The following is a 27701-nucleotide window of genomic DNA, read 5'->3' on the forward strand; positions in this document are numbered from 1 at the left end:
GGTGTGAAGATGGTGTGTTGAGCAATTGAGGCATGACCAATTGAGCATAAAAGGTTACAAGTTCGATCATCATTGATTAGATTCTACTTTCTCGACTAATAGTGTTTAAGTAATCAAACTTCTTTAGGCTCACTCATGCGAACTGTTCCAAGTTATTTTTCATTTAAATTTCTTTAAACCTATACAATTAATTAGTCAACCAAAAGTTAGTTGTTACACACAAATCAAAATATATGCCGAAAAGGACGGATGCTTGCTTGAAAATTAAAATAAGACGTGATAAGGTGGCCCTCATCTTAAATTACCCACTTTTTTGGACATTGAAAGTCACCCTTGCCTTAAATTTCTCGTGATCGCATCAAAAATATAAATAATATTATATAGTTAACAATAAAGTCATAAGTACAAAAAAAAAATTTAACACAACTTGTACCGACGTTGATATGACAAAATGTTAGTAGACTGTTTTTTTTTTCCATCTTCCAATGATATCGCGCCGTGTGTTGTCTGTAAGATTTTTTTGTCAAAACATTATGTACTTGTAGCATGATTCGTTAATATCAATAGATTAATAATCTCATTTAAATAAGCAAAATTTTCCAAACACAACTAGCAAGAGTGTACTAAATTATTAACCTCCTTAAATGCATAAGATACTAATTTTTATTTAAAATTTTTGGGGTACAATATATAATATAATAACTAATTAATTACAAAAACAAGAAAATCCATAATACGCAATGAAGAATTTTTTTACTTAAACAACTTTTATTTTTTCAATTAAGCGCGTAAATTCATTCGCTTTTATTTATTTATTCAATCTGAAAGCAACTTTTTCCTCAACTTTCACTCAAAGGCATTGGCCGTGATGTATTAATCCAAAAATTGTTCCGTGCGTCAGGACTAACAACAATGTATATATTGACAGGCTATTGTTTAATACAATGATTCAACATTAATTTATTCAAAGTGCTGCCGCCCCCAAAATTAAACACGCCACCCCTAAATTGTTTAAAATAAATTTCACTTGTAACTATGCGAAAGATGCCCTAGGACAGGATGATTAAAATTAAAATAAATCTGTGTACAGATTTATAGTTGACAGAATATTTACAGGGCACTCATAAAAGCATAGATCCCACCTGAATAGATAATATCCAAAAATTAATCCACCGACCCCCATGTGAGGTGTCGATAGAAGTCCTACCTATACATCAAGCAGCCCTATTAAAATTAAGACGTGGAGTGGAAAAGTGGACAAATTACTAGATAAGGTTCCATGTCAGATTAACTGAGATTGGATAGACATGCGCATTATTAGGTCATGACCTGGACCTTTAAATATGGCCTTGTTTGATCTACATTATTTGAAAAATGATCTTAATACATGTACATTAAACTTTATATAATAAGTTACATAAGATCATATATCACTTTATTATTTATCAGTTTAAAATACAATTAATTTTTTCTTTCAATCTTCTCCCTCCACATTATTTTTCGTAACCTCTTATGTACTATTTTTATGTACAAAAAGCATAATCTTTTGAAAAGGATCTTACTACATGTACATTAAGTTTTATGTATTAGGTTACATAATGTCGCGTGTCACTTTATCATTAATCAATTTAAAATACAGTCAATTTTTTCATCCAATCTTTTTCCTCCACGTTATTTTATGGAACCCCTTATATACCATTTTATGTAAAAGGAGCATAATTATTTGAAAATACATTCTTAAATAGTAATTTGACATTATTTCAACCACATCCTTCAATAAAATAGTGGTACACGCAAATTCATAACTTTCTTTTTTTAATTTTGTAATCACACATTTCCTATCATCACACTATTCAAAAATACATTTTTATAAAAATAATGTGGCTCAAACAAGGGCTATATTTAATTATAGAACAATATTATTTACAGTCACTCATTATTGCAGTGCATACATGTGGTGGTTGGTGATTTGATATATGCGACAATAAAAAACTATCATATTAATATATCAAATTACAAACTATTATGTAAGATGTTACATAGGACAATTATCGCAATGAACGACCATAAATAGCATTGCTCTTTATTATATCTGATTTCACATATTGAACATGCTATAAACGAATACAATAATGTTGCTCAACCCGGGATAAAATCCCAGGTTTTTAGCCAGCAGCCTCGGCCCCCGATTTGTAATTTGCGAGCCCCCATGTGCTGCAAGATCGAGGGCGCGAGGTCATGCTACCTCGGCCCTGGTCGGAACCCGGGATTTATCCCGAGTTCTACAGCACGGTTGAAACGAATATGAACCTTCTAACGAGCACAATAATTATTAATTCAATGGTGGAAAAAGGATAAGACTATCCATGTCAGAATGATGCAGATTGGTCCAATATTAAAATGGAAGTGATTCTAGAATACTAATTTTCCATTATAAAAGCACCATTTTTGCTTCATACCTAATCAAACTCTAAAGTTCATTCTATATGTACGTACACCAAATAGGGAACTATCTTCCACCCCACCCCCCCAACCAAAAAAAAAAAAAACTCCATCACGGTCTCGGTGTATTTCCTAGGCTCCACGAAGACGGGACAAAGAGGATTGGTATACGCACATTCTCCGCCTCGATAAAGAAAATTTATGAGTAAGTATATCGATCTTACAATATTGCTTTTATATTTGCAAGGATGGAAAGACTACTTACATTAAAGTTATTCATTCTCTCTTTCACAGTCACTTATTCTTATCTTATCGAAATTAAGTATTATGTCTATTTTTTAAGCTTTTTACTTTACTTTATATATCTGAATATATTAGTAATTTTATGTCAAACTCTGCTCTATATAGGTGCGAAACACGTATGTAGTATTAGGGCTGCGAAAACTATTAAGATTCACACACACACACATATATATATCAACAACCCTTTATTAATTTTCACATCTTATCCATAAAGATGATTTTCGTCCAAAATGTTTGTTATGAGGACCAAAAAGATATATTTATCTATCGTATTTTTATGTAATCAAAATAAATAACGAATACAAAAGTAAAATAAAATATTTGTCCATCTTTTCAATGCACGCTAGTTCGGATGAAAATCTTGATTAGAGATAAAATATGTTAATTAATTGAAAATTAAAAATGACAACGTGACAAAAAAAAAAAAAAAAAAAAAAAAAGTTAAGGACACAAAAGCAAAAGTGAGTAAATATTGAAAACCTTCCTTGTAATTAAAATGTTGTGCATACATAAAAAGTTGTAGGGGGTAATATAATTGCCCTTTAAAAAAAATTATCCAAACAAGTTGAAAAAACTTCTTAATTTCCAAAGAAGCTTTCTTTACTTTTAAAAGTATTGCCAAACAGGCCCTTAAAAGCAACTTAAATCTACATAATTACTTATTCCTCAAGTATACTAATGGAATCTCTCTGTCCACCGTCCCATGTGCGTTTCCCTTTATATATATATTGGTTTACAATGTTTTGTATTATAATTTGCAGGTCCAAATCAATTAATTCGGTAAAATCAGTTAAAATGGTGAGGTTATCAGTATTCATGGTTTTGGCTTTTTTGTGCTCGTCGACAACTGCTATAGAAGCAGCAGAGCATCCAAAATACAAAGACCCAAAACAGCCATTGCATGTCAGAATCAAAGATCTCATGAGTAGAATGACCCTTGAAGAAAAAATTGGCCAGATGACAATGATTGAGCTGAACGTCACATCCCCAGAAGTCATTAGGAAATACCATATAGGTAAGTATTTCTCAAAGATTTTAATTTATTGAGTTTTTGGGAAGATTTTGGGATGGATTGAATTTTTTTGTTCAGACCCTAAAATTAATCATATTGCAGGGAATATTTTGATTGCTGGAGGGAGTGCACCAGCTCCCCATGCTTCTGCTGAGAAATGGATGGATATGACAGATGAATTCCAAAAGTGGGCTCTTTCCGATCGTCTTGGAATTCCAATTATTGTAGGAACTGATGCTATTCATGGCCATAACAATGTCTACAATTCCACTATTTTCCCTCACAATGTCGGCCTTGGAGCTACCTGGTAAGCTTTTTGTTCAACTATCTCATTCAAAACCTTAAACTCATAAAGACGAAACAAACAGATTATGAACACGTTTGGCAGGGCTTCTAAACAGCAAAAAGCGGACTTCTGAATCTGTGATAATTTTCTAAAAGTGCTGCTTGTGATTAGAAGAGCTTTTAAAAAAAACTAAGGCAGGGTGATTTCTTCACAAGCTCTTCTACAAAAAGCAAAAATAGAAGCCCTTCCAAACGGGCCTTATGTCTTTAACACGCAACCTTACATGCATTAAACCTCCTGTTATAGGGATCCCCAACTTATTAAAAAGATTGGGGCTGCAACTGCTCTTGAAGTCAGAGCTACAGGAATCCCTTATAGTTTTGCCCCTTGTATTGCGGTAAATAAATGTTCCTTCTACTATATCACCTCATTTACTGCAAAATTTAATCATTTGAAACGAAATAATCATTGAAATTCTACTACATTCCAACCATCTATAGTTAGAAAATAACACCACAATTAATGGTTTGTATTCTTGGTTTACAGGTTTGTCGGGATCCTAGATGGGGACGTTGTTATGAAAGCTACAGTGAAGATCCCAAAATTGTACAAACAATGACTGAGATAATACCTGGTCTCCAAGGAGATATTCCAGCCAATTATCCAATGAATTTTCCATATATCAATAATGACAGGTAAAACTTATCTTTCAATAGATTTAGCTATGAACGGAGAAGAAGGGAGAAATACGAATCATATAGCTGAAACCAAATATAGGGGGAACGAGAGTTAGTTTATTGTTGATTTATAGAATACTTTGGGAATATATTGGTGATTTCAAGAATTATGGATGGAATTTATATAGCATTCCGACTGTACATTCATCTATTCTGATTAATTTTTGGTTTATGAAGGATAAAAGTTGCAGGGTGTGCAAAGCATTTTGTGGGAGATGGTGGCACAATTAATGGTATTGATGAGAATAATACTATCATAGACTGGAATGGATTAAAAAACATCCATATGCCTGCCTATCACGATTCTGTGAGAAAGGGTGTTGCAACTATTATGGTATCCTATTCAAGCTGGAATGGGAAGAAGATGCATTCTAATTATGATCTCATCACAGGGTACCTCAAGAATAAGCTAAAATTCAAAGTAAGCATTTCTTAGTAAAGTGCTTATTTTATGCAACTCTTTCCTTAATTTTGTCAATTTAGACTGCTTCCTTGTGTTGTATTTCAGGGTTTTGTCATATCAGATTCAGAGGCTATTGATCGAATAACATCCCCGCCACATGCTAACTATACTTATTCAGTTCAAGCTAGTATTCTAGCTGGAATCGATATGGTCAGTATCGTAAAACGTGTTCATATGTAGCCGATCCAAATTTATTGGGAAAACCGATTAATTTGTTATTTGTGAACTAAAAGAAATGATCTTGATTATTTTTTCGTAGGTCATAGTTCCATTCAAGTTCGTTGAGTTCATTGATGACCTGACCCTACTACTGAAGAAAAATGTAATCCCAATGAGCAGAATTGACGATGCTGTGGAGAGGATATTGAGGGTCAAATTCATGTTAGGACACTTTGAGAATCCAATGGCTGATCGATCCTTGGCGAGTCAACTTGGAAGTCAGGTCAATGGTCAAAGACACTTTTTACTCATGTATTATCTCATTGTCCTTTGATAACAATGGAAAATGTTCATACTATCAATTTTTCTTCAAACAGGAGCATAGAGAATTGGCTAGAGAAGCTGTGAGGAAATCACTCGTTCTTCTCAAGAATGGAAAGACTGGTGACGAGCCTTTGCTTCCTCTTCCAAAGAAAGCACAAAAGATACTCGTGGCAGGAACTCATGCTAACGACATTGGGAATCAATGTGGAGGATGGACAATAGAATGGAATGGCCAATCGGGTAACATTACAGTCGGTATGTTCTATATCCCAAAATAATTTCATATACGAAATATAATCCTTCGTTTACTCAACAATCAAGAATTTATTCAGAATACATCTGGTTCGTGTTGCTTGACAGGTACTACAATCTTGACAGCTATCAAGAACACTGTAGATCCCAGCACAGAAGTTACATACAATGAAAATCCAAACAAGGAATTCTTAAACTCCAATGACTTCTCTTATGCTATTGTTATTGTGGGTGAACTACCGTATTCAGAATCTGTTGGAGATAGCAAAGATCTGAAAATTGCTGAACCAGGATATAGTACAATAACTAATGTGTGTGAATCTGTGAAATGCGTTGTCATTGTCATTTCTGGGCGCCCAGTCATAATAGAACCTTACCTTGAAAAAATGGATGCATTGGTGGCTGCTTGGCTTCCAGGAACGGAAGGCCAGGGTGTCGCCGATGTTCTTTATGGCGTCTATGGTTTCACCGGGAAGCTTGCCCGTACTTGGATGAGAACGGTAGAACAGCTTCCAATGAATGTTGGTGATGCACATTATGATCCCCTATTTCCATTTGGTTATGGTCTTACAACCACACCTAGAGAACTAATAGCAGCCCAGTAAATCGTTGAACACTCATTATTCAGTTGTTTGTTTACTGTTTGATTAAATTTGTTCTCCTACATTAAGTAAGTTTCAAGTTTTTTGTGAAACTTTAGTTGTAATTGGGGCAATCAGTTGGAAGTTAAGAGCTCCCCCTTGTGATAAGTATATTCAGATGTAGATAATATTTGATTTTGAAGATATTGTGTAATCAAAAGTTATTTCGTTCATTACAATTTTTAAGTATATATGATATGTTCTTATTTTTTAAAGTTATAATTCCTTGTGTATTTCTAGTGTTAGATCTTTTTCATGTATGCAAACCTTTTATAAGGCATATCACAACAAAGAATTTGCTCACGAGTCAGGGCTTTGGTTCAAGCAACGTATTTAGTATGTACAGATATCAAGTACTTTCTAGAGATTCATTTTGCATTAGAAATTGTGTCCAAAGACAAAGGAACTGAGCTACCACGCAGCTATGGGTGCATAAAAACTTAAAAACGCTTTCCTAATCAACAGGTAAGCAAGCTTTGTAGGTACCTCTCGACTGTGTCGAGCCCACAGAGTTTCTTAACGACAGGCATGGTAGCAGGGACCTCCAACTGGAAAGTAGAATCAGAACCATCTACTACACTGCCCCAAGATTTGAGCTGTTTCCTGGCTTCCTTAATGGCTGCTCTAGTGGCACAGTGAACTGAAGCAGCCAAAAGTAATGGTGGTTCACCTGAAGCTGCAAAAATGTAAAACATTGGATTTAGTGTGTATTTGCAAATGCAACACGATGTTAAATGTTATTGATTAAACCTGAATCTAACTCCAAAAGAAATAATCAGCCAAAGAGGAATTAGGAAAAACAAGCATAGAATACACTGGTCTATAGTGGTTTTCCGTTCCACGAGGTTCAAAGTTCTCAACTTCATGGAAGTTCTGTAAGGCTTTCTTGGGACTCGGGATTTTCATATAAACCTATTATCTTGTCATTTAATGATGCTACGAACAAAAAAAAAAAAAAATTATTTCAGTAATGGGCTTTCTGGTAAAACAGTGGTTCATTTTGAATGTAGTATTTTACCAAGTTTACACATTTCTGGTTTATGTAGATCGATTTATGATCCATCAACTCGTATTAGTCTTGGTTTCAGAAGCGTTTTTTTTTCTTTTTAACACAAAATAGTGATCATGCAGAAGTCAAATTTATTCAAGATAAAATCAATAAGCTGAAACTTGAACAACATACCCTTCGATGAAAGAACACGGTTTTTATGACATCCACTGTTTAGCACCTCAACATTGAACTGTTTGGGAATAGTGTCAATAGTTGGAATTTTGTAAGTCCATGTGCTATCTGCAACCACCAACCCCTCTGTATTAGAAAGATACTCTTCTAGCATAAAGAAGCCAATTCCTTGTACAAAAGCCCCTTCAATCTGTAAAAAGCAGATAACGGAAAACATTAGTCAATATTGATTGCATGAGCTGCAAGAAGAATAAAACAAGAATTCTACTGATCAAGAAGAAGATCAACACCATTGCATACTAAATGACTGTTGGGAAAAATTCAGCACTAGTCTCCAACCTATGGAATGTTATTTAGGTAGCACAGTCCCCTAACCTTTTAGTCTTTGTCGGTCGTACTGGAAAGTTTCTTTCTATTTGGATATTAACAGTTCACATGCAATGCAAGTGAGCAATGTTTTAAAAGGTACAAGAAGCAATACAAATAATTTTTGTGAAAAAGAAAAACCTTAATACCTTCACACCCTAAGTGATTTTAACCAAACCCACCTCCACTCGAATATAATGGTATTTTTTAATGAAAGACAAGACTTTTAACAGCAACATTAAAGGTTCCATACACTAGCCAATGATGTTACAAATTGAGAAGTTGAGAACAACACTTTCAAAAAAATAGACTGGAGACCAAACTGCAAGAAAGCTAATAGGCCATGGACCAATGGTGCAATGTTCCAACAACACAATTAACTAGACAACGGATTTTTCAATCACGTACCTGTCCCAAATCCACAGCAGGGTTCATGCTTTGTCCACAGTCATAGATAATATCTGATCGCAATATTCTTGTTTCTCCTGTCAGAATATTCACTTCTACCTGCAATATCCATGGGTTCAGCACAGTTACATTAGTGGTATGAGAGTTGTCTATTTCTTGAACTCATTTAATGTAACAGATTACTGCTTAGTTAGGAGATAGCACGGGGAAAGAACAATATAAACTTGATGCCGTAATTTATGTAGCTCAAAAGGGTAAACTTGTTTGTTCAATCTGTTTAAGGAAAACAAGAAATGATTCAAACAGAAGAATTTACCTCACTTACTGCAACTCCATAGTTCAGATATCGTACTGAACTGGACTCGGGCACATAATAAGAACTTGCAGCTAAGTTTACATCTTGTAAATGAGCCTAAATTCAGAAAAGTCAAAAAATTGAACACAATGATTTCTAAAGACAATATAATCGAGAAAGTTTGTAGAATAAAACATCAATGCTTTGTTACTCAATCATATTGAGGGAACCTAATCATATCTTCCACCCCTACACATCATAATTATAAAGTAATCCTCCATTAATGTTGAGGGAGCCTAATCATACCGCATGCCATCGACTTAATATTCCTACTATGTAGATGATACATTAGGAGGCCATTTTGGTGTAAGAAAAAAATGAGAGGATGAGAAATTTCTTCTCCATAATGTGAACCACTATAAATGTGTGTTCTCTGCTCGTTATCTGCTAGCTTTTCTGTTCATAATTGTTCTCAGAAGTAGGGATCAGGGCTTAATTCTGATATAAACAAGCAGATGACTGACTAATTTATACCCCACTTTCCTACTCAGATTTTTCTGCACCACTACACATGTTTAACTATCTAATTTACCATACATGTTTCCAATGCTACCACCTACGAAGAAAGGATATTAAGCTAAGGCACATTAGTGAGTTGAAAAAGGGTCCATAGCAGATAAGGAATATTCAATTATAACTACACGTGCTGATTCTGAAATAAAGGTAGGGTGGAAATTAAGATAGTGAAGGAAGGAACCTGGAGAATCAGGATATCCCAGTTCACGGAATCCATTTGCTCTTGCAACTGTTTCTTAAGAGGGGCTAGTCGTTCGACCAAAATATTGCAGCATAGTCTAACTGCTTCACAACTTGACTCAGACGTCGTGCTCCCAGAAGTGAACCCTCCTTGAACTAAGCTCAAGGTATCAGACTGTATGACTCGTACTTTCTCGACAAGATTTTCACTTCCATCGCATTGAATTGTACTGAGAGCATAAGCCGTCATTTGTTTTACCTTTGTCCACAACCCCTGGCCCAACTCTATACCTCCAACTTCTACAACAATAGATCCATCCCAAAGAATGCTCACTTTTCCTGGGGCCGGTCTTACTAACACTTCATGCACAATTGGCACTTGAGAAATTCCCCGTTTCCGCCATTTGTGAGACCCATTGAACTGTTCTATCATTGCAATCCGATCGACATAGCTTGATGATCTGGCCAGCTTATCCCATATAGTAGGCAAAGTATACTCTATGGAGTCCCCAGCGACACTCCCATAGAACAACTTTAAGCTTTCATATGTGTGAAGATTTCGTTTTCTTACAGAGTCCACTTCCATTGACAGCACAGAAGCTACATTCTCTATTACAGCATCAGCCACAAAAGATCCCTGCACCTCCCCCGGGGCCCGCATAGCAGATTTGCTAGGATGGTTTGTTTTGCATACCTTTATATCAAAAGACAGAGCACCCCAATCATACTTTTTGAGTGCACCTACCACACTACTCGGCATTACAGGGCTAATATCTGGATTTATTCCAGCATTTATTAATATGTCAAGGTGCAATGCTGTTATCTTCCCATTTGATTTGAATCCGACAGTGTATGTTATCTTCATCGGATGCCTTCCTCCTGCCATTATCATGTCAGTCTTGCGATCTAGATATATCCTGACTGGACGGCGTAATTTGTATGCAGCAAGTGCACATGCTGTAGCAACCTGAAAATCACATATATGGCATTTGTATTGAGATTTTACCCTCATAAAGTAGATTTATTGTATCTACTTGAGCAAAGTCATCAAAAATAGATGATCTTCGTGTTGTACATTGAACAGTTGGACTTTCATAGAACATTAAATTTTTTGGATAACTTGAGCATGTTTGCCTAAGATTAAAACTTATAAATTAACAAGTGGATTTTAAAGATAAAAATGAGCAAGTTACGTAACTTGACAGTAGGTGAGTTACTTTCGAAATGAACAAATTTTGTTACTCAGTAAGAAAAAGTAACATATCCAAACATTTTGAAAACAAAAAGTTACTTCTTTAAAGCTTATTCAAATACGCTCCTCCTCAGACACACCCGAGAAATAGTCACACCCGAGAAATAGTCATGATAAACTAATTGACGAGATTTTGGCTTTATAGAAGCTCAAGGGATAGTGATGCAAGTTAAAAATAATATTGGTTAATTGATAAGTGCATCAGTTAGATCTGAAAAATTATAGAGGAAAAGAGAATTGAATGGCATTTTGCTAGATACTTACAGGCATTGCTTTTATTGCCTTCCCACCAAAGCCTCCACCTACTCTTCTTGTAATCACACGGATGTTATGCTCGGTAATACCAAGACATTTCGCCACCACACTATGCAAGAACTCCGGGCATTGAATTGAACTATAAATTACCATGCAGTTATCTTCATCTGGGATTGCTAAAGCAGTTTGGGTCTCCATATAAAAATAGTATTGCGAATTGAGCTTGATCTACAAGTACAAAAAAGGACATAAGATATATTGACTCAAAAACTTACATGGTCACATATTGGCTAAGCTTAAAAATAAATAAAGTTACTTTTATGTAACCATTCGTTCCATATATGTTTCGAAAAATTACTTTTTCTTACTTTTTAAGTTAAAAAAAAAAATACTTGTTTTGAAAGTAAATTTAACCCTTAGTGTCAAAGTCTATGAAGGAAGCCAGTGTCTGTGTCCAGCACATATTGTGTCGCGTCGGACAGTCTTGGACGCTCCAAGACGTGTTTGACAAGCCACATGCCCGTGTCCAATATTTTATATATTTCTAAAATTCTCAACACTTGAGTATTACTATACGGACACTCCTCAAGCAAGTCTTCAACAAGTCTTGTTTCATTCCCTACATTTAAATCCACGTGTCCGTTTCCTATTTTTTTGAAAAAATCACGTGGTGACAATATGTCCATGTTGTTTCCATGTTGTGTTTCTTTGTCCATGTTTCTTAGATCAACGTGGAAGGATTGTGTAGGTACTTAGAACACAATGGATAAAACCTTTTGGAAACAAATGCAAAGTATACAAACTAATTGAAGTACCTCAGTAGAGAGAATCTTATGATCAGCTTCAGCCATTCCTTTCAAGAAATCGCCAACTTTTTCTGGGTATAAGAAAGAAGGAACATCAAAAAAACTTGCTCTATCTACAGCCTCTTGAATGGTTAGAATGGGTGGATCTATAGTTTTGGTGTCATAATCAACCATGGCCATTTTAGCAGCCGCATCAGCATACTTTTGTGTTTCCGCAAGCTACAGAGGATTTCATCGACAGAATTAAATTTGAGATCATAGTTCAGAATTTTCATATGGAGAAAGTGTAACTGCAAGTCTGCAATCAATTGGACAAACAACCCAATCCTAGTAGGAAATATTGGGAGCACAGAATTACCACGAAAGCAATGGGCTCACCAGCACATCTAGTGAGATCGTCAGCAAATAAGGGTTCAAAACCAAACACTGTCTTGCTTCCAACGTTTTCCCCTCCTTCTGGGATATCTTTGAAAGAGATAATAGCAGTAACCCCATTTGGTAGCGAGTCAGACCCAAAAGAAATGCCCTTCACACGTGCTAAAGGTTTGGTGCTATTGATAAATGCTCCATGAAGACAATTTGGTGGTGATGGAATGTCATCTACATACACAGCTTCGCCTGCAGAATAGACCAGAATAAGTGTGGTAAACAAGAACAACAAACTAAGCTTTGTTATCAATAAATTTGGGATCGGTTATATGCATTCTCCTTGCAACTCTTCTGGAAGATCTAAAGCAACAAGATCCAAATCATCTCTATCAAACATGCTGTAAATATTTCCAACAAGGCTTCTCGTAAGTTGCAATCTTATTCACAAAAAAAAAAAAAAAAAAAAAAAAAAAAAAAAAAAAAACTTTTGGTTTTTTTAAAAAAAAAAAAAAAAAAAAAAAAAAAAAAAACTTTGGATTTATTGAACAAGCCAAATGTATTTTCCCCCAGAATAGAGTTTACCAGCTAAGATACTTTGAACAATAAATAAAATGAAAAAGTGAAAATTTACTAAGAAAGGGGACGCATTTTCAATATGCCTTTTCAAGAACAGCTAAACCACTCTCGTAGTCAGCATGGATATTGTGAAACTGGCCAAACAGACGATTGGGAACTTCAATAAGAGCTAATAGTGGGACGTGATTAATCCAAAAAAAGTCAAATAATAAGAAGTAAAGGACATGACAAACCAGAAGCTTGAATGGCAGAACCAGATTTTATAATTGGTTCACCAATGGGATAATACTCCCTACTAGATTCGATGACCTGATTTGCAGATGACAACAATGGTGGTCGCACAATTTGACTACGATCATCATCATTGTTCCTTTTGCAAGCTTCTTCCAGCAAAGTGCCATCATTTCCATCAAATGGACTACCAGAAATTGCATAATCAACACTGTTTGAAAAGCTAAAAAGAAATGAAAATAGATAACTGACAGCTAAGCTGGACCGATAAGCAGCATGAGAAGTGCCTTCTTCAGGTATCACAGAACTTTTAATTAATTCAACTGCTTTATTTAGAATGCCAACACTAAGTGTTTTCCCAGTCCCAGCCAGATATTCCTCAACTTCCCTTGCTCTTGTAGCATGTCTTGTCCCATAAGCACCAAAAGCCAATTGAATATTATTCACTAAAACTCCATTTTTATTGCAAGAAACATCAGCCAAGAAAGCAGCATTTAAATATGGTAATGCATTTCCAAGAGGCCGGGCTGCAGCACGATAGGATTCAAACAACAAGCCAGAATTAGTTTCGACAGAATCATTATTTCTTATTGGTTCCAAAAATGGGATATGAACACTTATAAGCACAGTTTGGGAGTCCAATGGCGGCCTCGACAAAAATTCTTCTAATGTAACTTTTTCATGTTTATGGCCCTCCAGTATGCTGACGCTCGAACCAACAGCAAGAAGTAGCGTAGTTATATCTGAAGCAAAATAATTTCTCTGTGCCATCACTAAATTACCCCCTAGACTAGCTGAGTTCCTAATGAATCCTGAAGCAACCTTCTCCATATGGTCAGCGATTTTCTTAAACACCATATTTCCATCCAAACACGAGTTAAGTTTTTGTTCTTCCTTTAAGCTGAAAATCACTTTTGAAATTGACAGAGCTGCTCCGAATTCGATCCCTGAGTTATCCCTTCTAACCGCCGATAGATCTGGAATATACCTCAAATCTATATACTTATCATATATTTCTGCTTCCTTGTAGTATCCAGTCCCTGTATTACCAACTACCAGCTTAATCTTTGTACCATTTTGCACCACGTCAGAGTGCAGCAAGCTTAGAAGCTCCTGAATAGTTCCAGGAGTGTACCAAGAATTTCTTCTAGAATTCAAAAGCATTACAGACTTAACATTGTCTTTCAAGAATTGAGGATATATACAACTGTGTTCCTTCGGACTATAGGATGGCAATCTACTTACTTTAAGTTCCTTGGTTTCACCCTTTCTCCAGAAAGAATTGAACCCCAAATCTTCCATGTCAACATCATAAGCAAAACTTTTGCAGGCATCAGCAATGGGTCGATATCCTGTACATCTACAAAGATTTCCCGTTATAGCCTTTTCAGCTTCAGAAACTGTCAGCTTCGAGATGCCAGGTGAGGGATCGGGCGTCTGTTTCTCTTCAGCATTGACAAGAGCCGAGAAAAGGGACATGCACATTCCTGGAGTGCAAAAGCCACATTGAGAAGCATGGAATCCAGCAAACCTTTGATGGATTGGGTGGAAACCATCTTTACTATTTCCAAGGCCTTCGCTTGTAGTAATTGAACAGCCATTTATACTGTAAATAAGCGTAAGACATGAACTGATGGTAAAATGTTCAACCTGTTTAAGTACAGGATCGTACTTAGATAGAAGAACGATACAAGCACCACAACCACCTGCAACAGCCAATTTTCGAGCATAATGGTCTTGCTAAAGTAAAAAGATTAAAAAATAAGCATGTAGAATTAGAAGAATTGAGTACTAGAACTTAAGACAGAACAAGATCATCTAGAATCTTCAACCCAAAGTTAGACAAATAACTAATGAAAGCATGACTCAATGGCCAAACTTTATTTTCTAAAGTAGTGGAAAGCAAACTCCCCAATTCCTTCTATTGCATCTTATCATACTCATACACGTGGCAGATGTTAAGATTTGGGGTTTCATCTTAAAAGGTCAACCTTATTAAGAGAAGTAGCACGATCTTTCATAAGTTGGTTTATATATTCATCTTTATTTGATGTGAAATTTCATCCCTTAACAGCAGAAATAGCCAAACGTATGATTGATATGGCTGTCAGATCAGCCATTGAAAAGTCAATTATTGCTATTAGGCGACAAATCAAAATCATGTTGTTCAGCTTAATATCGACAAGAATGGAAAATCGTTTAGAGATAGATAACTGTTCATATTATACAACTCAATAAGGGACAAACGCAAGCTTCAACTTGATGTACTATTATCTGAGAAATTATAAAGGATATTCATTAAGAGCCTTTTTTTGACTGTCCTTGGGACGGCAAGATCAGCCTTGAGCTCGGCTTCTTAAGCTTACCTCTCCCAAGAAAGCAGTGCCCACCATAGGGATTATAAACTGACAGAAGCATGTAAAGTCTACATCCCACAAATCTGGAGCTATTAAAAGACTTGGACTGTGCAAATCGAACAAATAAGTCCCAAGAAGTTTGATAATCATCTCTTCTATGCAGTTAGAACTAACAATCTGAACTGACCGCAGAAAGTTCAACGAAATACCACTGTCAGTCACCATCAGCCAAAGTTGACAACCAACGAAGCTATTTCCTAAAAATTCTAAGTGGCCAGACTCCGTGTATGCGTTCCTTTACAATTTTAGTTTTAGTTTTCGTTTCCTTTATTACACATTTGACTTAGTCATCAAAGTTTCTTCAGCCAAAGCATTCCCCTGATGTATGACGGCTGAGTTGGCTTACTGACCCCATAACTATGCAACCTTTCGGTTCTCATTCACTTGGATGTTGACTAGACATTGCCACATTTATTCCATACTAAACAATTCTAACTCCTATTGTCCCAACAATTCTCAAATAAAAATTTTCACTTCGAGAAATCAAATATTTAGGAATCAAAACACGTTGATATATAAAAAATCTACGTTGCAAACCATCCAAATAAAATAAACAAACAAGTAAAATTCAAGATCAAACAACCAAAAAGGCACTGCCACACTCTTATATTTCCCAGTAATTATACAATAGCACAATATCATTGTTGGGAAAATATGCCTTAGACATATTATTGATTAATATTGGCTTTGCTAATTAATTGTATTTGATTTTTTTATTAGTGTGTAATTGGTGAATTTTAGACAAGCTTTGATTGTTAATCTAGTTTGAGTCAGTGATCATGATTGAGTTAGTGGTTCACGCTGACGAGGAGTGTTCATCGACAGAATCAAACTCATCTACTACACGAAGTTACCTTAACCAAAAGGGTAAATTTTTTAAGTTCACAAATTTCCTTGTCAACACGTGTAGTAAAATAGACATACTAAATGTTGAATATTTTTGAATTGCTTATCTTCAAATCTTTCTATACTTGAAGAACAATCAGGGATTTCCATTTTTGTATGACTCAGGTGAGCGAAGCTCTTGAGGAGTGGTGGCCTTTCCCTTTAGTTCGCCACCCGAGTAAATCCGAATGCAGTCACAGCTTATACACACTTCGACTGGACATTCGGGATGCAGTTCTCCTCTCTATGGACCTCCCTTTACGACGTGCGGACAACACCCCCGGAAGGACAACAAAGCGCACCATAACTTTGCATCTACAAGATATTTGCCTTCCAACCGCCACGAGGATTCGAACCTCCGATGCTTTGCAAAAAACCCTCCTACTTTACTACTACGCCATGCCCATAGGGGCATGGATTTCCTTATTTCCTTATACAAGAGATTTAGTAAGACATACTTGGTGTGTAAGATCTATATTTACCTTCCTTATCAATAAGTAAGGTAAAGCCTAATATTTTCCTTGAGATACTTGTGCCTCAATTAGGAGACAAATTAAGAAAATTTTCTTGTGCAAGAAAAAATAAAGGGGGTGGACATTTTTCTTGATCCCTTCACTCCACAAAAAAATTGATTAGGGAATATGTTGGAGCCTAGAATTTTTTTTTTTTTTTTTTTTTTTTTTTTTTTTTTTTTTTTTTTTTTTTTTTTTTTTTTTTTTTTTTTTTTTTTTTTTTTTTTTTTTTTTTTTTTTTTTTTTTTTTTTTAGGAAAACACTAGCACAACCTCAATGGGGTTTTAGGCTCCACCAGGGAAGGTTGATGGAGGTTTGGATTCTCCAACCGTATATATAAAAATCAAATTCAAGAGAACAAGAGGAAGGGGGGCATAAATCTAACCTCCTTATTAAGGAGATAAATAAATTAAAATCAAGTAGATTAGACAATATGAAATTGTGTTTATTGTGTCTCCATATTTTTACTTATCCTTACTTGTATTGTTGGTTTTCTCTATATAATGAAAGTAAAGGAGATGAAAAGTTTCACCATACCTATTTATCAACATGGTATCAGAGCAATAGTTCCTTGGGTATGGTAGTTTCTTCTTCTTCGTACAGTCGTGTGTCTGTGGTTGAATTGTGAAGTTCCCTTGCTACCTACGTCTGCTCTGTGTGTCGATTCAAGAGTCTGTCACTATGACTGCCGATGGCGATTTCAATTTAGGACGACACCAATTTCAATCAAGAATTTCCAGGTGTCGCGTAGGAGCATTGACTGCCTCCTGCGTAGTAAGTCGATTGTGGGTACCAATTGGGTAGTCCAATAGTTGAATTCTAGAATTGTGGAGTTCCTTAGATGCGTTTATATGTGCTTGTGTCTGCATCGTCGCCATGTGTTAAGGTGTTGGTGGTGCGTATTCGGTGACGAGAGGAAGTGAAGATAGAAGTCTCTATCGTTAAATTGGGTTGTTTAATGATTGCAATTCGCTGGGCCATCGTTGTTATTAGGTTACCTCTTCATTGTGGGTTGAAGGTGATTTAGGATCTAGTAATCTGGTGGATAACTCTTTTGGGCCAGTTATATTTTCCCTTTTTTTGGAGTTCTTTAATTGTTGGACGAGTAAGTTGTTACGTGGTTACCGTTTATTATTTGATTAGCTAATGTGGATGGTATCATGTCATTCAGGGATGGACACAATGGTAATCGTGGATATGGTTTGAGCTCTCTGGGTGGACAAGACATTAGAGGCAATGATCGTTCGATAAATCGTAAACCTCGATAATGTACTTATTGTGGTCGTTATGAGATGAGGACTTACAACCATCTCGTTTTGTTAATCAGGTCTTGTCTAATAAGGACCATCACCCGGTATCTGAACCAATGACTCACTCTCGTTCAACACAAGAGTTTGACTTCTTATATATATCACGAGAAAAGTATGCCGAGTTCTTACCTCATAAATTGGTCATTTCCAATGCCGAGTTCTTACCTCATAAATTGGTCATTTCCACTTCTATGGCCACTTTCCCTCAATCAGGTACTGTATCTTCTCACTGTCTATTGTCCTATCATAACCCGTGGATTATCAATTTCGAAGTAACTGAATACATGACTGGTTCGTCTACTTTTCTTCTTGATTATCATCCAGTTACTTCTTCCAAAAATGTCATTCTTGCTAACGGTTCCCAAACTAGTGTTGTGGACTCAGGCATTGTTCATCTTAGTCTTAATATTGATCTGTCGGCGATTCTTCATGTTCCCGAGTTTCCCTTTAGTTTATTGTCTATTAATAAAATTACCACATCTCTTCAATGTTTTGTAATCTTTTATCATTCCTTATGTGTTTTCAGGATCTTAAGACGAAGAAGATGATCGATTTGCGGCATGAAGTTGATAGCCTATATTACATGAATTTTTCACCGGTCTCTCCTCCTCTAACTCTCTAGTCTACTTTTTCACCCATGTAGTGGCATTCCCGTCTTGGTCACCCTTCTCTTTCCACTTTAAAATGTCAAGTTGTAAGTCTTCATTATGTGTCCTCCCTTGATTGTGGAGCTTGTCAATTTAGCAAACATCATCGTGTATTTTTTCCTTTAAGAATTTTGTTGTGTTTCTAGTTTATCTGAGATGGTTCATTCTAACATATGGAGACTAATCAATATTTCCTCTAATAAATTTCAATATTTTGTCACTTTGTGGATGATTATTCTCATATGACTTTGTTATTCTTGATGAAAAATTGTTTTGAGTTATTTACTATATTTCAAATCTTTCATGCTTTCATCAAAACTCAATTTGATCAGAAAATTCGTATTTTGCCGTCCGATAATGCCATAAAGTATGTCTGCTTCTTGCATCCTATCTCTCTTTCAAATGCTTTACTCATCACACATCTTGCGTATATACTCTACAACAAAATGGATTTGCATAATGCAAAAATCGATCGCATGCCATCTTCAATTTTGGAAGGTGCATCCCTTTTCTGTATTGTGTTTCACTCATCTCCATAGTATTCGTTACCTCTCAAGATTTTTAGATGTGTTTATTATGTTCATCACTTTGGAACTTGTCATGACAAACTTGACTCCCACTTTATAAAATGTGCTTTCCTTGGTTACTCTCAAACACAGACAGGATATCGTTGCTATAATCATTCTCTACAACGCTATTGTGTGTAAGTGTAAATGTCACTTTCGACGAGTCCACACCCTTATTTTCTAATCATGGTACTTTACTAGAATCCACTCGGGAGTTCGTTACCTTACCCGTTCCATATCTTCCAGTTGGTATTTCTCTAGAACAAACCTTGTCTCCGTCTACTGTACCAGAGTTGTCCTCCTCTCATGAGAAACCACCTCCTCATTTACAAGTTCATACTCGATGATCTAAGCCACCAACGCCAGCGTCCCCATCCGTCACTTGCCATCTACAGATCTTAGGTCCGTCATTTCCTCTATTCCTGAGTCATTTCCCATTGCTTTCTATAAAGGTAAACGTACTTGCGTAACTAAACATCCTGTACGCTACTATGTCACCTTTTTTATTCATTGTCACCTTCGTTTTCTTGTTTCACATCACAGTTTTCTAGTGTTTTTGTACCTAAGATGGTGATCAAAACTTTATCTGATCTTGAATGGCGAAAAGCTATGGAATTCAAAATTGCAACCTTGCACGAGAATAAGACCTGGGAACTCGTTCCATCACCACCTTGGATACATCATTTTAGCAAGAAATGGGTCTATGTCCTGAAGTTGAATTATGATGGGACTGTTAATCGATTGAAAGCCCGACTAATTACTAATGGTTACACACAGACCTATGGTATTGATTATGATGAGACATTCTCTCCGGTTGCTAAAATATTTTCTACTCGTGTTTCTACTCGTGTTTTTATTTCTATTGCTACTAATCTTGATTGGCAGCTATTTTAATTGAATATTAAAAACGCATTCCTTCATGGTGACCTACACGAAGAGGTTTATATAGAACAACCTCCTCGATTTGTTGCTAAGGAGGAGTACCAGAACTATTTTATAAGGGCATGGTTTGGGAAATTTTCTGAGATTATTTTGAAATGCGGTCTTCAGAGATATCACAGCATCCAGTATTTCATCAACAAACTGGAGTAGGACATGTTATCATTAGAGTTTATATGAATGATAATGAAATCATTGGTGATAATGCAGATAAGATTGTCCGGTTGAAACAGTTTCTACAAAAATACTTTTTGACCAAAGATCTAGGCAAGTTTTGATATCTCTTGGGTATTGAAGTCGCTAGGTCTCGAGTAAGTATCAACTTATCTCAGAGAAAATATGTACTTAACCTATTAGATGAGATAAGCTTCCTTGGAAGTCATCCAGTTGATACCTCCATGGATCCTAATGTGAAGCTTTTGAAAGATGAGGGCGAATCGTTTGGAGAATCAAGAAAATATCGTCGTCTGGTTGGGAAATTGAATTATCTTACCATCACACGAACATATATTTCTTGTGTAGTTAGTGTCATTAGTCAGTTCTTGAACGCTCTTCGAAGTTTTCATTGGGAAGTTGTGATACGTATTATTAGGTATTTGAAAAATGCCTTAAGTCTTGGATTATTGTCTAAACCAAATGGGCAAATCAGAGTAGAAGAATTTAAAGATGCAGATTAGGGCAGGTCTCCATCAGATAGACGATCCATTACTGGTTTCTGTACTTTTCTCGATGGTAATCTTGTCTCTTGAAAAAGTAAGACACAAACTGTAGTAGCAAGGTCAAGTGCACAAGCAGAATATAGGTCAATCGGCCATACTACTAGTGAATTGACTTGGTTGCAGCACTTTCTTCAAGAAATCAATTTCTCACCTTCTGCTCCAATGCCGATGTTCTGTGATAATCGGGCTACTCTACATATTGCATCCAATCCAGTCTTTCATAAGAGGACTAAGCATATTGAAGTTGAGTGTCACTTTGTTCGGAACAAGATAGTGAGTGGTGATATATGTAAACCATTTATGAAGATCGAAAACTAGCTTGCTAATGTGTTAACGAAGTCATTGAATGACAATCGATTGAGATTTCCTTGTTCCAAGAGGGCGTATATGATATATACGCTCCAACTTGAGGGGGAGTGTTAAGGAAATAAATAAATTAAAATAAAGTAGATTAGGCAATAGTGCGATTGATTTATTGTGTTTACATATTTTTACTTTATTTCCATACTTGAATTCTTGGTTTTTTCCTATTTAATGGAAGTAAAGGAAATGAAGATTATTATCTTCTTCTCTCCAAAAGTTTCACTATACCTGTTTATCAACATTCCCGAAGGCGAAGAAATGCAAAAAATGAAGAAAATGAATATGAGGGAAAATACTATTTTCAATAAAAAAAAAAAAAATGAGAAACAAGCAAACATCCTCTAATAGTAGGAAGTTCATGCCTGTCAATACGTTCAAGGGCTATGTCGTCATGGTAGGTCAAGAGGGTCATACTCCTGATAATAGTGTTGGTCGCAACCTTCGGATGCAAGTGAATCAGCAACCTGATTTACCTCTCGATAAGTGCAAAAAAAGTATCACGGTAAAAAAAGAGAAGTTAGCCGATTCGGTGAATCGAATCGTCCATGGTCCTCCATCCCTAGTGATGCACTAAAGGGACACAAATGAGTCTGCCTCCATCCAAATGTCAAATGATCCAAGTCGTCGAGCAAGAAAAATCACATCCAAGATAGCCCATAACTCATCCACTAGAATAAAATGGTATCCATATGATGAAAAGAAGGCCCTAATGCAACCACTAGCAAATCTATACTTGACGCATTCATCGGTGTTGATCTTGTAAGATTCCACCGATGGAGAATGCCAAAAACCAAAATAAGGGGTGCTGGGGGAGGAATGGACAAAGAAACACCAAAATAATGGGTGCAGGAGTTCTTGGCAGCCTTTGTTCATCCAGAGATCGACGACATTTTTTTATGTTAAATAGAACCCACACATAGTTGTATTTTGGCGCAAAATAATAACAGGATTCTTATTCCTATTTGTGGAGAAGTCGTGAGGGAAGATGATCACGTACTTGATTCCATTCCTCAACAAATCAAGAGATCTAAGACGAAAGAAGTTTTCACTTTTAATTTAGTTTAGTTTTAAATTTACTTTCTGCAACATGCATCCTTTTCCTACAGTGGAATATTTACCGTGGCATGGGAGCCGTAGATTTTCCACTAGGGGTGTACCATGTCATATAGCATGTTCTGCATTTGAATTTCAGTTGCTGCAATATTTTGGTACTGTAATCAATTAATCAGTAGATCAGACTAGTAGAACCATTCGGATGAACTGTCAGCTTAAATACACATCCGAATAGTTTATTAACTAACCAGTAATTACCTAAAATTTAATCTTGCAATTATCCTACGTGAAGCTATGTAGAACTGTGTGAAGCCTAATCATATTGTTCCACTTAATTCTCTTGACCACAACTCAACCTTCGAGATGAGGTTAACAAATCAAAATGTTTGCTTAGCTTCATTTCTTTTATTTTTCTCATAAACGAAATTCAGTACTTATTTGGCATACACATATAGAAAGAAGTAAAACCCATGTCAATAATTCACTATTGAAAGGGGTCTGTGATCTTAAATACAAAAATTATATGTATTTTGGATAACAACAAGAAATTTACTTACCTTCGCCACAACCAAGCTTGACACTCTTGAAAGGGGTTTGGGATCTCAAGAAGTGGAGCAAAGTAGTAGAAGGATCAATATCTTTGATCTCAAACCTTTTTCCATTGACTGCAAAAACCAGGCTCTCATTTCTTGACAGTGGCGGTGGTTCTGTACAGACTATTTCTGCTTCCATATCTATTGTGCAGAGTGCACTGTCTGTGTTAAAAGAAGTAAACGATGGGAAACCTCATACTGAACGGAGCGATCATAGGACCAATTGAATAAAGATTAAAGCAATATGCCAAGTGGAGTAACTTTAGCAGGTCTACATGCAAATCTCTCTCTCTCTATGGATGTTGGTGGAGTCAAAGGTGTATGAAAGCCATGATTTTGAATGGAGTGAAATGAATAGAAAATCGATGGATATTTTCCAGAGACTGCAAAGTGAAGATAATGTTAAAATAGCCCAACTTTTTGTGTCAAACTATATTAGTTTTTATTCTGAAGAATTTTAATTTATTGAACAATTAAATAGTGAACTTTCACCATGATACAAGAGTGATGTTCACAGCATCATTCTTTTATCTTTAGCAAATAAGAAAGACTTTAATGACATATCTTTTTTAAAAATTAATTCTCTATTTGGTTGTGATAAATAAAATTTTAAGTAAATTTTGATAAAAATTAATAAAATGTGTAATTGAATAGTTGATAAAAATTACGAATTTATAAAATATATGATTAAAAATGACTTTGAAAAAATAAAATTTTCACCGAGTTTCATTTTAGAAAAATGAAAATAAGCTATTAGACTATTTTTGGAAAGAAGAGAAATGAAAGTGCCCAGATACTCTAAATTTAAGGGTACCTTTTGCACCTTTATACCTCTAAAATAGGGGTGAGAATTATTATTATTATTATTATTATTATTATTATTATTATTTGTATTTTTAAGAACCACCTGAGTCAAATGAACTAATCCATCAATATAGAGTTGAGATTTGCTATGATTTGCTATCCAATTTGTTGCACATTCTCTCAATGACTGACGCGTCATTTTAAATTAACACATTCAACTTTTTTTCTCACCATCACCCGTACTTAATATTAGGTGACACAATAATGTAAAATAATTTGTCAATTATTCATTGGTGGATAACAAATTAGACAAAAAATTTTGGATAGTTAATCTCTACTCATCAATGTAAAATTAACTATTAATTTGATTCTAATATTATGTTTTATAACATTAAGCTTCATAATTAATTTATGTGACAGTGCTTAATATTAGATGACACATTAATGTAAAATGATGTGTCAATCATTCATTGGTGAATAGTAAATTGGATAATAAATTTTGGACAGCTAATTTCTATTCATCAATGTAAAATTAACTATTAAATTTGATTCTAATATTATGTTTTATAAAATTAAGCTTCATAATTAATTTATGAACATTGATGTATTATTCTCATTGCACAAAAAAGGAACGATAAGATATTTTTTGAAGAATAATGATAACGTTGAATATGTTATTTATGCTCTGTTTGGTGTTACGTTGACAGCACCTGTATAGTGCATTTTCTGTCATTGTTGTATCAAAAATCAATGAAAAATTCACAAGTGTTCTATAAAAATTTTGTTAAACTTTATCTATAACTATAATATAATTGATTGGGACTTAAAAAAAAAAAAATAAATAAATAAATAAACCCTCATTAATATAACTCTTGCGAACTTATTTCTTACTTCCGCTCTCAACTACATCGGTCAATTTACCATCACACGTGATAATAAGTAATAACATTTGGAATTGAAATTGGAAATATAAAGCCAAAATTTCCTTATCTTCAAATATCTTTTATTATTACTAAGAATAGACTAAAGAATAATGACTTGTAAGAGAATTTTAAAAGAAATTTGGTAAATCATTTTTTGAGTAATTTGACAAATTCTTAATTTTTCAAAATAACGTAGAAAAAATGTCTATAATAATTTTCTAAAGTAGTCTATTATGCTTTTACGAATTAAGCTTTATCGCTTAAAGAATGATGAAAATCGAGACTAGTGTCTTTTCGCACTTTAATTATATCTTATTAAGATGTTTGATTGTTCTCGTGTTCTAAAATTTTTACTATCTCATTTCTTCGTAAAAATTCAATCAATTAATGGAGGCGAATGTGCCTTTTTGAGTTGAAAGACATGAAAAGATAAATACTAATTAATACTGTATAATTAAATAAGCGACTTATAAATGAATATTTTAATTGATAAAATATTAAAAGACGAGCATTTTTTACTTTTAGCATGAAAGTCTAATGATTAGCAACCGTATTTCATCACTTAACTTATAAATGGATATTCTTATCGAGAAAAAACTTAAAAGACTAGCTTTTTTCACTTTAAGAATTAAAATCTAATGTCCTACAACGTCTTTTTCATCGTCTCCATATGATATTTTATACTCTTTTTGGACAACAATAAGTTTGCCCTCTATATAGAAATCACTTATTTTGCATTAACTTCCCATAAACAAATTTCCCATTGCCAATTCTCTTTCCTATTTTCGTTCCTTCATTCTCCAAGAAATCAAAAGGTTTCAATTGAAATCTTTCTAAAAATTGCTCAAATAGACGAGGCATTATAAGTGATAAGGCTTTGAAATACTAGAGTATTTTGAGGCCTAACTCAAAGGGATAAGGCTTTGGAATTTAATCCAATAGTAGAATCACTGTATTGGGTGAAAATTGATATTTTCAAAACCACTTTCGATTCCTAATTTACATCTCATCTAATTCAAATTTTGTTCTAATGAGAATAATTAAATTTACTTTTTGCTTCTCATGGATGTGCGTATGTTTATAATCTGTTTTGATATTTTATGTTGAAAATACAATTTACATTTCCTTTGCATATCTGCATTGGAGAGGTTTCCAACGACTTTAAAAATCTAAACACAATTTAAATCACTTTACACCACAATTTGAGATGTTCTTAAAATAAAAACTTGGCACCCAACATTGTTCTTCCATCACCATTGTTGTCCCCGTCAAACTGCCATTGCTAGCAACTTGAATCCCATTTTACACCCACCCAACTCGGATTGCTTTTTCTTATTCTTTGAATTCTTTTTGTTAGTTGTAGATGCTGGTACGGTTTCCTCCCGATGATGGGATATTTATAATTCCCTTATGTATCCTAATTTCATATATGTTGGTAAAATACGTGTTCAACATATTTTTTTATTAATTAAATAGTTTATTGAATTTTTGTTAGTAAGTGAAGGTTAAACAACTTCACGTGTTAGTGATTCTGTTCTGATTCAGATTGTTCGAACCCACCTTGTGAACTTATCATAAATTTTAGAAATGAGAACTTAATCATGATTTTCAAAAAAATAATGAAAAATATCAAATCATAAAAATGACTAAATTAACTTATCAAACTCCTACAAAAGTACAAATAGTTCATTGCACCATTAAAAATGGGTTTTCGAATAGAGGTGTAAGAGGGGGGAAAAAAAACTCTAGAGAAATTGAGAAAAAAATACACCGTCGGGTCGACTGGGCTTAAAAAGGAAAATAGAAATGATTATCAATTGGATAATTTTCTTGTATAGAAAATAAATATACGAGTCAAGAGTAGGTGGTGTTTGAATTCTATTTAAGATTATATTCACACTTGAAAGTTTGCTTCATATCCTACATTAAGTTGACAATTCGAATACTGTAAGTTGTATTTCATAAAATGTACCTCTCAGAGGAACCAATTATATGAGCTCATTTACCATTAGATACATAGAGAGAATTGAAAGGCAACAGCCTAACGATTGACTTTACACACAACAACCATGTCTGAAGGTTTGATACAGGACGGCCCAACAATCCAACTAGGCTCCCCACATGATTTATCGAAAGAGTCGAAGATCTACTAATTTCACCGTAAATAGTTTTGCAAGTATGAACTATTAGGGGGACAACAAAAAATTTCTAGGACAAAAAGGCGAGGTGACTACTTACAAATACCACATAACAGCTACACAAAGCAAATAATCAGAGATATGAGGTGGTTGATATAGACGTTCTTTCACAAGTAGACTTTCCAAAAATGAAGCTTAATAGGATATTACAGTTAAAATACGTCGTAGCAACATAACTTATGATGTGAATATATTTATTCTAAAAATATTGATATAGTCTATATTAAGTTTATTTAATCTAGAATGTTATTATAATAGGTAGGAAAGATAACATCTACCTTAGTCCAATAAAAATAATTAGACCAAGTTGCATAACCTATATGCTAGCTGGATGCTTTATAGAATATTTCATATTTTCGTTAGTTAAATATAAATCACTGTAAGATTAAGACGTGGACTGAAGTGTTCAATTAATTTCACATGGCATACTTCACGAAGAAAAAAATAAGTGCCTTGTGTGTAAAAGTTGCTCCAATGATACATCAAATATAGTGCAATTTTTAGTGTAATTATATCTAGGATTGTTATATTGACACCACATTTTAATTGCAGTTAAACTTTTCAATCTTTACTTTATAATAATTATTTTCTAAACTTTTCTCCATCGAAATCTTATCATCAACATTCCATTAATTAGTATATCCCATCCTTGATGA

At 34.7% G+C, this 27701-nt stretch overlaps 2 protein-coding genes across 5 annotated transcripts; one reads left to right on the top strand and one right to left on the bottom strand.

Moving 5' to 3' along the window:
- Positions 1–1975: 1975 nt before the first annotated feature.
- Positions 1976–23500, bottom strand: LOC111405868 (abscisic-aldehyde oxidase-like). 3 transcript variants are annotated; one of them, XM_023034948.1, is made up of 11 exons: positions 23085–23500; positions 13119–14822; positions 12319–12558; positions 11950–12011; positions 11144–11362; positions 9629–10594; positions 8893–8988; positions 8577–8675; positions 7803–7992; positions 7106–7295; positions 1976–2282 (listed from the first exon to the last, which is right to left on the bottom strand). In XM_023034948.1, exons 1-11 carry the CDS (start codon positions 23257–23259, stop codon positions 2237–2239), a joined length of 3987 nt encoding a protein of 1328 aa, XP_022890716.1. In that variant the 5' UTR covers positions 23260–23500; the 3' UTR covers positions 1976–2236. The 3 variants fall into 3 exon arrangements, with proteins under 3 accessions (XP_022890716.1, XP_022890715.1, XP_022890717.1); XM_023034947.1 differs by having other exon boundaries at positions 11950–12159; positions 12299–12558; XM_023034949.1 differs by having other exon boundaries at positions 11950–12159; positions 12299–12558; positions 13119–14722; positions 23085–23176.
- Positions 2472–6810, top strand: LOC111405869 (beta-glucosidase BoGH3B-like). 2 transcript variants are annotated; one of them, XM_023034950.1, is made up of 10 exons: positions 2472–2647; positions 3507–3760; positions 3860–4064; positions 4350–4440; positions 4590–4738; positions 4958–5201; positions 5289–5393; positions 5503–5685; positions 5780–5981; positions 6087–6810. In XM_023034950.1, the coding sequence occupies exons 1-10, from the start codon at positions 2487–2489 to the stop codon at positions 6581–6583; spliced, it is 2091 nt and encodes a 696-aa protein (XP_022890718.1). In that variant the 5' UTR covers positions 2472–2486; the 3' UTR covers positions 6584–6810. The 2 variants fall into 2 exon arrangements, with proteins under 2 accessions (XP_022890718.1, XP_022890719.1); XM_023034951.1 differs by having other exon boundaries at positions 2520–2607.
- Positions 23501–27701: the final 4201 nt, after the last annotated feature.

The sequence above is a fragment of the Olea europaea genome, chromosome 12 (genome assembly GCF_002742605.1).
Source record: "Olea europaea var. sylvestris chromosome 12, O_europaea_v1, whole genome shotgun sequence".
Lineage (NCBI taxonomy): Eukaryota > Viridiplantae > Streptophyta > Magnoliopsida > Lamiales > Oleaceae > Olea > Olea europaea.